General features: G+C 56.0%; 1 protein-coding gene across 1 annotated transcript in view; it reads right to left on the reverse strand.

The window, feature by feature from the left end:
• Window positions 1–8,214: 8,214 nt before the first annotated feature.
• The window catches only part of SLC35C2 (solute carrier family 35 (GDP-fucose transporter), member C2), a 7,772-nt gene continuing 6,856 nt past the window's right edge, over window positions 8,215–9,130 (reverse strand). The window contains exons 9-10 of the mRNA XM_010835114.1: window positions 9,095–9,130; window positions 8,215–8,767 (exon numbers count right to left, since the gene is read on the reverse strand). Coding sequence (XP_010833416.1) covers window positions 8,637–8,767; window positions 9,095–9,130 — 167 coding nt within the window. The 3' untranslated portion in view covers window positions 8,215–8,636. The remainder of the gene's footprint in view (window positions 8,768–9,094) is intronic.

Raw genomic sequence — 9,130 nt, forward strand, 5'->3', positions numbered from 1 at the left:
ATGTATTCACCATCTAAACAGTTTTAATTAAAAATATATGTTTGTCTCATCTAAATTGTCAGAATTTGCCTTGCTCCTGAAAGGATTTGAGGCAGCTTACAAGAATACACAGAGATGAATAGATGCGCCTCTGTTGTCAGGGAGTTGACATGGGGAAGAGAGACCCGTAAACAATTCCAAAACAGTGTCACTCAAAGGGTAGAGGGGCACAGGGCTACACTCAGCCCCGGCTCCTGAGCAATGACCTGGCATAAGAGTCACCTTGGTTTTGCCCAGGCTGGGCCTGAGGACCGAGATGCCCACCTCTGGGTTATATGGCCGGGACTCCTCCCGCCCCTACTCCACCAAGTTCAGGCACTTCTGTGAGCTGACTTCTAAGTCACGGAGCCAAACTCATGTCCATATCCCAGGTCGGGTGGCTGACAAAGCAGCCCGTGGAGTAGGGGAGCAGGGATCCTCCTTGCTGGCCTGTTACTTGTATGTTTATTCCACACGAGGCCCCTGGGCCGGGGGGTGAACACACAGAACAGGAGGGAATTATCTCCCAGGTCCTGATGTTCAGCAAGGCCAGGACCCCTCCCACAGCCCCCGATTGGGAAGACAGGGCTGGGGGCTGACGGAAGACAGGAGCCAGGATTGCATGGCTGGCCGGGCCAGGGGAGAGAGAGGAAGAAAGAGAGGGAGAGAGGACCGACCTGGCTGCTTGGACGATTCGGGTCTTTTCAGAACAACCCTTTGAAATTGAGCAAGAATAACTTTAAACAATAAGATGCTTCTCTCTCCCCCTCGGCTGTTGCCCAGGCAACGCCAGAGTGCTCAACAACTGTTTAGTTTTTTAAGAAACCAAATCTCCCTCCCTTTGGTCAGCTACCGCCAGGAAGATGAAGAGGCGGTGAAGGCGGCCCTCGTGGCCCATTGTGTGGGGACCTGGGTCAGCCGCCCGCAGCAATGACATTTAAATCTAACACCACGTATTATAGATGAACCTGGAGCCGCACTCCTCAAGCTCCTGCCGGGACTTCTTGCCCCTGTGTGTGGCTCTGGCAGTTTGGAGGTGGGGTCACAGAAGAGAGGCTGACCTTCGCCTGCAAGGCAATTCGTGGCCTGAGTGGGTTTCAGGAGGCCACCTGTCCCCAACCCTCTGCATCACTTGTCCCAGGAGAATCCTCATCAGGCCAGGGGACAGAGCATCTGTGGGGTTTTAACCTCGAGTATTTAACCTCGGCACGCATGCTCAGGCCTCAGTCCTGCCTAACTCTTTGTGACCTCCTGGACTGTAGCCTGCCAGTTTCCTCTGTCTGTGGAATTTTTCAGGCAAGCCTACTGGAATGGGTTGCCATTTTCTCCCCCAGGGGATCTTCCTAATCCAGGGATCAAGCCCGCATCTCCTGTGTCTCCTGCAATGGCAGGCAGATTCTTTACCACTTAGATACCTGGGAAGCCTGTTTAACCTCGGAGGCTCTCCAAAAATCTCCACCGTTGAGCAGAGAACACCAGCAGCTCGGTTCTTTCACAATTTCCTGCTTGAAGGCAGTTGGATGCCATCATCTCCATGGGGGCCTCCAACAACCCAGGGAGGGAGGGGTTTTGTGAGTCCAGGTGCAGGGAGCTCTCAGAGAAGGCTAAGGGGTGTCAGGCGCTTTCAAGCATAAATCCTTATGACCGTGCAAGGAGGCAGGTGCTACCAGGAGCCCATTTTGCCCAAAATGGAAGCTGGGGCCGCAGGGATGCACGTGACAGCTAGTGGGTGTGGTGGGATTTGAACCCAGGCCGGCCCAGCAACAGCGTCTGCGCTCCTGTGTCTCAGCCTGGGCTGCCTCGGCAGGGCTCTGCATCAAGGCAGGGACACATCTTCCCTGGCTGCTGGGACTTGGCCAGTGTGCCTTTCTGGAGGAGAGACTGGCGCCTGGCTTTGGCTCCACAGAAGGGAAGTGATGAGTGCTGGCCACATGAAGTTCTGGGTCCAGCATCCTCGAAGAAGTCAAAACAAAGATTTAAAACCTCACTTTGCTCATCTGTAAAATGGCCGTGCAGTTGTAGAAATAATAATAGTAGCTGCCCCTTAGAGAGAACTTACTATGTATTCAGCAGGATTCAAAGTATGTCACATCTATTACTTCACTTAATCATCACGGTAACTCCAGAAGCAGGTAGTATTATGATCTTCATTTTCACGTGAAGAAATGGAGACCCAGGGAGGCACAGTCACTGACCCAAAGGCACAGCTGAACCTGAGAACCAATCGACATAAACCCCGGCCGGGGCGGGGTTGGGGGGGGTGTCGGAGGGGGTGCGGGGACACTCCTGGCACGTAGTAGATACAAAGCAGAGGCTTGCTTTCATTTCCCAGGAAGATAAACAGAGGGGCTTCTGTCTCTGGGGTAACAAAACATGGGAGAAAGTTAAATTTAGAAAAGCTAAACCAGGTTAGCACAAGCCCCTTCTTCAGCTCAGCCGCAAAATCAGGATGGGAAATTGGCTTCAGCCACAACAAAAACCTAGCCGGGGAAGCCTGACACCGCTGAGACGAGAAAGACGGCGTTGGGGAGGGAGCCCGCGGCGGGAACGCCGGGACCCGCTCCTCCCTGCCTGGGACAGGGGGCCCTGCCCCGGACCGGAGTCCCTGGGGGCCCGCGCCGAGTCCCGGGAAGTGACAAGGACACAGGCCGATGACAACCGCCAGGGCATCACATCCCCAGGCCGACAGGTCTCGCCACACCCAGCTCAGGCCCTTCCACTTAGGAAACCGGAGTATGTTCATCCGCCGCTTCCCACCTCCACCCAGGGAAGGTCCCCTCCTCCGCCCACCCCGTCGTTTAGCGCCGCTAAATGGCCAGCCAGGGGGTGCGGCGACAGAGGGGGTAATGAACTCCCATTGGCTTCTTTCACGAGATCGCTGCCTTAATTTACGAGGCCTGAGTGAGCCTCATTTCCCCAGTGCGCACTGAGTAATTAACTATTAATAAAAGCATTACTGAGTTAACCACGGGGGCATGTTTAATTCATGGGGCAGCCCTGGAACAGGACGGAGGCTTTGGCTCAGTGGGGGATTCCTCCCAGAGCAAAACATGGCCAGCGGGATGCGGTTGCCCCAGGCCCTTGGTCCCCCTGCGGCCGGCAATTCTTCCGGTGGCTAACCAGAAGGGCGGAATCCCAGGAGGTGGGTGAGGCTCCTGGCATCCTAGTAGAGGGCTGCAGAGCAGAGAAGTGGAAAAGAGAGCGCTGGGAGGTGTCAGATCTGCTGTGAGGGCTCCTGGCTATGCTTGGGGGCGAGGGAGGTGAGTGACCTTGGGCTGGTGACCTGGCTCCTGGAGCCTGTTTCTCCTCTGCAAAGTGGGGCGACTGGTACCACCGACCTCCCAGGGATGGACTGCAAAGGCGAAAGACGGGAAAGGACGTGGTAAATGACCAGATGCCCTTCGCTTGGGTGGGGTTATCTTTAGGACTTCCCCCACCCTCCCACCTGGAGGTAAAGTGTTGGTGGCGTGGAGAAGAGATACCTACCTGTTCAAGAACAACATGAGTAATTCCTATCAAGACACCTCCTGGGAACCTGGGAGCTTTCTAAAGGAGAAGACCCCCCCCCCCCACCTTACCTGTGTGCACTTGTGACCTGCCATGGTGAGCTAATTCCCGTGGGGGCGAAACGCACTGTCCCCACGTTCGCTCACAACTGTGCCTGCGTCTGCTCTTGCCCCTGCCTGGTATGCCTGTCTCCTTCCGTCTGCTTGGCAACTCCTATCCAGTCTTCAAGGCTCACTTCAAAAGGGACAGCTGCTACTGGGAATCTTTGCTTTCCTCCTGCCCCAGGCAGAGTTGGTTGCTCCTTTTTCTCTGCCTTCCACACTGTCTTGTTTTGGCATCTATCCATCCGCCCATTTATCCATCCACCCATCCTTCATCCATCCGCTGGTATTCACTGAGCACTAATACTGTGCATCTCTGATCATGTTCTGAAGTTTTGGATAAGTCTCACTTTCCTTGGGCTAGTGGTTCTTAATCTCTGGAGGGGGGGGTCAAGAGACCCTCCCCTAGGAAAATGCTCATACATGTCAGATGTTGCTTTCCTCCTCAGGGATCTCTGGTCATCTGCAGAGCAGACAAGCAGAAGGCAGGCACTGGGAGGTGTGAGCCCCACCATGAGGGCTCCCGGGTGCACTTGGGGGCGAGGGAGGTGAGTGACCTTGGGCCAGACTGTGGACGCTGTGTGTGGTGGATGCTGTGATGGGCTGCAGGTCGCCCTTTGGGAATGAAAGACTTACTCCATGAGCCCCTGGGAGTGTGGCTGGAGGGATGGTCAGCCCTCTTTGGAGAGCTGTCTTGATTGGAAGAAAACTGTCTCACCCAAGGCTGTGCCTCCTTCCAGGGTAGACTCAATTCCAATGACAGACCAGTGTGGAAGCGTGAAGGCCTGAACCTCTCTCACCTTGGCTTTTGACAGCTCTGCAGGGTCATCCCAGCTCCAAAGCTCCCCATGGGGTTGACTGAGGCCTTTGTCGCACCTGCCTTGAAGCTTGACTCCTCCCTCCGCTAAAACCTGCCTCTGTTGCCTCCCTTCTGCAGGTGTTTTTCCAAACCCCCTCTCTAAATAACATCGTGGACTTTAATCTTTACCTCTGGGTATACTTCCCAGGAAACCCATTAGATTTAAAAGCCCTGCAGAAGCTTCTTGAGGACAGCAACAGCATCTATAATGCCTTGTGTATCTCCAGCAGCTCTCGCTGGGCAGGGCATGGGGGGACTTGCTCCAGAAACAGTTATTGAATGCATTTGAGTGCATTTCCTCCTGCTTCTCTGTTCTGTCCCTCTGTTGGCCCAGCAGGAGAGTTCTCATCAGATATCCAGGAGAAAAAGATGAACCCGTTGGCAGGACGCCAGCCGGACTAGGGCTTGTGGGCATTTCTGGGGAAATGTACTAGTTGCCAACGAAACTGTATAACCATGGGAACAGAAGTCAGGCTAACTGGTTACTATGAAACAAGGTCAAAGGGGCCCGGCTGATGTCAAGGCTGTGTGGTTAGGATGGAGGCTCAAGGGGATGGCTGGGAGGCCGGCAGGGATGGGTGGTGGTGAGGGGACAGCCTTTTCTTGTTCGGCAGATCATTTAGAAGTTAGACTAGTCCTCGGAACCCGGGGAAAACCTCACTTCACTTTCCACTGTTGGAAATTCCTTCATGAAACAAGTGTCTGTCAAGTGTCTCCACTGTTCCAGGCATGGCAGCAGGGACGGTGACCTCAAAGGCCAGGACCTCAGTGTTGACTCTGCCTCTCACTTGCTTTGTCATCCAGGCAATTTATGTCGCATCCCCACGGCTGACGTTTGCTGAATGGTTATTACTGTGTGTCCTGTATGTGTTAACTGCTTTACATACACTAGTTCATCTTCACAACAGCTTCGCTAAAAGATATATATTATCATTTCATCTTTACAGAAAAGGACATGGGCTCAGAGGGGATCAGCGGCATGCCCGAGACACACAGCTGATCCCAGGGCCAAGGAGGGATGTGAACCCAGGTCTGGTGGAATCCCGAGGCTGTGTTCTTAGGCACTATCATGCTCAATGTCTCTGAGCTCAGTTTCCACAGCAATGAAAATAGGTACAATCAATTTTGACTGTATTGGGCTTGTTAGAGATTAAATGACTGACGTGAGAGGCTTAGAAGGTGCCTGGTGAATGTCCACTGTGGTCTCCTCCCCACTCCCTTCGTCCTGTGCCTCAACGCTTCCCTGCGCGGGAGGAATGATGGCCCTGTCTGCCGTCTCTCCAAGGACACAGTCTCTGTCCCAGGTCCAGCAGTGTCTGGCACACGGCCCGCGCTCACCGAATGCTGTCGGCCCCGGTGGATGATCTGGGGTCCCCACCCTCAGCTCTCTGGATTGCAAATCAGCAATCGCACTCAGTCTGTTAGTCTGTGATGCAGCAAGCTGTGGCAAGTTTCACAAAGACAGTTCTCTTGGTGCTGTGGGACTCTACTGTCCACTCTACTGTCCAGAAGCCACTGGAACTTCTAGGTTTTTCTCAGCAGAATGGAGTGTTAACAGGTAAGATGTGATCCCCTAAGCACTCCTGGCAGAGAGGGTACCAGAAGGAAGATGAGGGTATTCCCGGTCCAGCCTGATGTCTCAGCTTTCTCCCACAGGCAAACTCCAGCTTGTTCTCATCCTCACCACGCCCCCAACTGCAGACATGCTCATATATTGGGGGCATTAACCTTCTTCCCACTGTAGGCCCCTGGAGAGGTGGTGGGCATGTAAGCACTTAAAACTCGAACCTGTGGGTCAGCCCTCCTCCCCGGCCCCCTCCTCAGCAGAAGCGCTGGAGCTGGAGGCTTCGTGGGGACAGACGCCACAGCCTTGGAGACAAGTCACATCCTCAGCTTCCTTCAACCTGTGTGCGCAATGGAGTTGCCATGGCGACACTGCAGCCCTGAGATGCAATGGCTGCAGACAGCATGGGTGCTCCCAGGGCTCAAAGCTGAGGATGACGCTGTTTGACCTGGGAGGCCAGGCGATTGGGTGGGCCCGATGTGGGGAGGAGGAGAGGGAAGCCCTCCTCTAGGCTTGGCTGGTAATTGGTGCTAAGTGAGGGGCCGCCACTGAACCCAGCGTTCTGGTAGTGGGGTCCCCTGCTCTGCACCCTGTAATTACTGAACCGGACAGCACTTGTTCCCTGTGTGGGGAGAGGGAGATGGAGTGGGGAGCAGACAGGAAGCTCTCATCCACCTGAGCCAGCGGGGCTCTGGCAGCTTCTCCCCACCGCCCAAGCATTCTGCATCCCAAGCAGGTTCTCTGGCAGAGGTGGAGGCCCTGGCCCCTCCTGTCTGCTGGCTCTCCCCACATCAGCAGTGTGGAGCACAAGCTTCCTTTAATCCTACCCTCTGAGCCTACAGAATCTGAGGGCGGGGTGGAGGTGCAAGAACCAGATAAGACACCACCTCGGGGGAGTCCTGGGTGTCACACCTCCATTTGTAGGAGAAGTCTGCGTTGTGAAGCTGAGCTGGCGGCAGGAGACCTGGATTCTAATTCCTCCTGGGCCCAGAAGCCCTGGGGGCCTCAGGCTACTCACTGCCCCCTCCTGGGCCTCAGTTTTCCTAGTCCTAAGACAGCATGGGACTCAAAGTTGTTCTTAAGGCTTCTTTTACAGCAGGGGTTGGCAAACTCCAGCACGCAGGTGGAACCCTGGTTTTGCAGGAAGCGTTCCCTGGAACACGGCCCCGCCCTTTTGCTTCTGTATCTCTGTCTGTGGCCGCTTTCCCGCCACAAAGCAGACTTGAGAAGCTGCCACAGGGACCATATGGCCCCCGAACAGAAAGTATTTACTATCTGGTCCTTCACGGAGAAAGTCTGTCAACCTGTTTCTAAAACATTAACGTTCTCCTGGGCTTGATGGGCTGGGCTGTCCTGGCTCTGATCTGATTAGACCAACTCATAAGTCCCTCTACCTGGAGGCACCAGGGCGGGGCCTCCTCCCAGGACTCTGCCTGGGTTTGGCCGGTGCCCAGCTACGGGCGGTTTCCGGAGCCAAAGCCTGGTGCGGTGGCGCCACCTGCTGTGAGTGCTGGGAGCACTGGGGCCCAGAAGGACCACCTGCCTGCCCGCTCCCAGGCAGGGCAGCCACGTAGAGAGGGGCATCTCATCTCCTTTCTCTCCATTTTATGAAGAGGACTGCAGACTAGTGGGCAGGTGGCAGAAGCCCCAGGTCCCAGAGGCCCATAACCCCTCCATACATGTCCCGTAGACACACATGTAGACACACGGAGCCGGCCGTGAACTTTAGCATGCCTATTCACTTAGGGTCTTGGCTCCATGGTTGTCAAAGGACTTTAAGAATATGTGCGAAAATAATGTTTGATCTGCTACCAACATTGACTTGGTCCTCAGAACAACTCTGAGATAACCATTATCCCCATTCCACAGATGAAAAGACTGCGGTTCAGAGAGGTTAGGTAATTTGCTTAAGGTCACACAGTGAATGACGGGAGTCAATATTCAAATCAGGCTGTGAAAACACTGGAGTCCCCAGAATATGAAACTCAGTACCTGTTCTTGCCGCCTGCAGGTGTGGCGGGGCCCCAGGAGAGGGCCCTGGGGCTCCGACGGGAGACGAGAGACACAGGCGGCCGGGAGAAGAGACACAGGCGAGTCCGCTGAAGGAGGCGGAAGGGGAGGGGCCTGGGCCCCCGCCCCCACACCTCCAGGCAGCACAAGGTGGCCAGTGGGCCGGAAATCCTTTATTTCCAAGCTATAAATAGGTGTGCTTGTGGAGAAAGGACAGTCTCCAGGTGACAGGGGCCCCAGTGTCCCCACCTCCCGTCCCTAACTGCACTGCAGTCCAAGCCCAGCCCCCCGGAAACCTGTCTTCTCTCTAAAATCACCATCCTGGCTCTCAGAGCCAGGCTAGCGGCTGCAACAGCCCGCTCCCTGCTCCTGCTGCGACACCAGTACGCTGGGCCCCTGCTCCGGCCAGGCCCGAGGCTGGCCTGGCGCCCACCCGGCACACCAGCTCTCTGCCCTGGCCCCAACACCGGTCGCATGCCCTTCCGAGGCCTAGCCCGGGAGACGCTGGGCCCACTGCTGCCCGGCGGCCGGGAGGAACCACCCGGGTCCCCAAGCCGCTGACTGGTCCCCTGGCTGCTCACTGCTGCCCCTGGGCCACAAAGTATTCCTCCTCCTCGTTGTCCTCATCCTCTGGCTGGCTGCTCCGGAGCAGCAGCTCCAGGTCGGGGTTGGAGCCCAGCCCCTTCAGGGGCTTAGGGGCGCCATCACCTGGGGACAGAGACAGCAGCATCACACATCCAGCAAGGATCTGCCTGCCCCAGCCTGACAGGAGAGCGTGCCGAGGGACCCAGGCCCCCGCCCACTCCCTGGAGATGACCCCCACAACTTCTTGGAGGAGTGGAGGTGGTCGAATCACCAGGCGAACTCCCTTAATTAGAGGAACAGCCAGGGCAGGGGCAGCTGAACTGAGCAGACTGGACTGCAAATGGCTTGGGGGGTCGAGAGCCACCTGCCTCCTGGCAGGGATGGGCAGAGGGGAGATCCAGGGGGAGAGCGTCACCAGGAGACAGGCTTCCGAAAGGGGGCTCTGGGTACCTCTGGCGTGCAGGGCTTTGAGGGCGATGTGCAGAG

The sequence above is a fragment of the Bison bison genome, unplaced genomic scaffold, assembly GCF_000754665.1.
Source record: "Bison bison bison isolate TAMUID 2011002044 unplaced genomic scaffold, Bison_UMD1.0 scf7180017864038, whole genome shotgun sequence".
Taxonomy (NCBI): domain Eukaryota; kingdom Metazoa; phylum Chordata; class Mammalia; order Artiodactyla; family Bovidae; genus Bison; species Bison bison.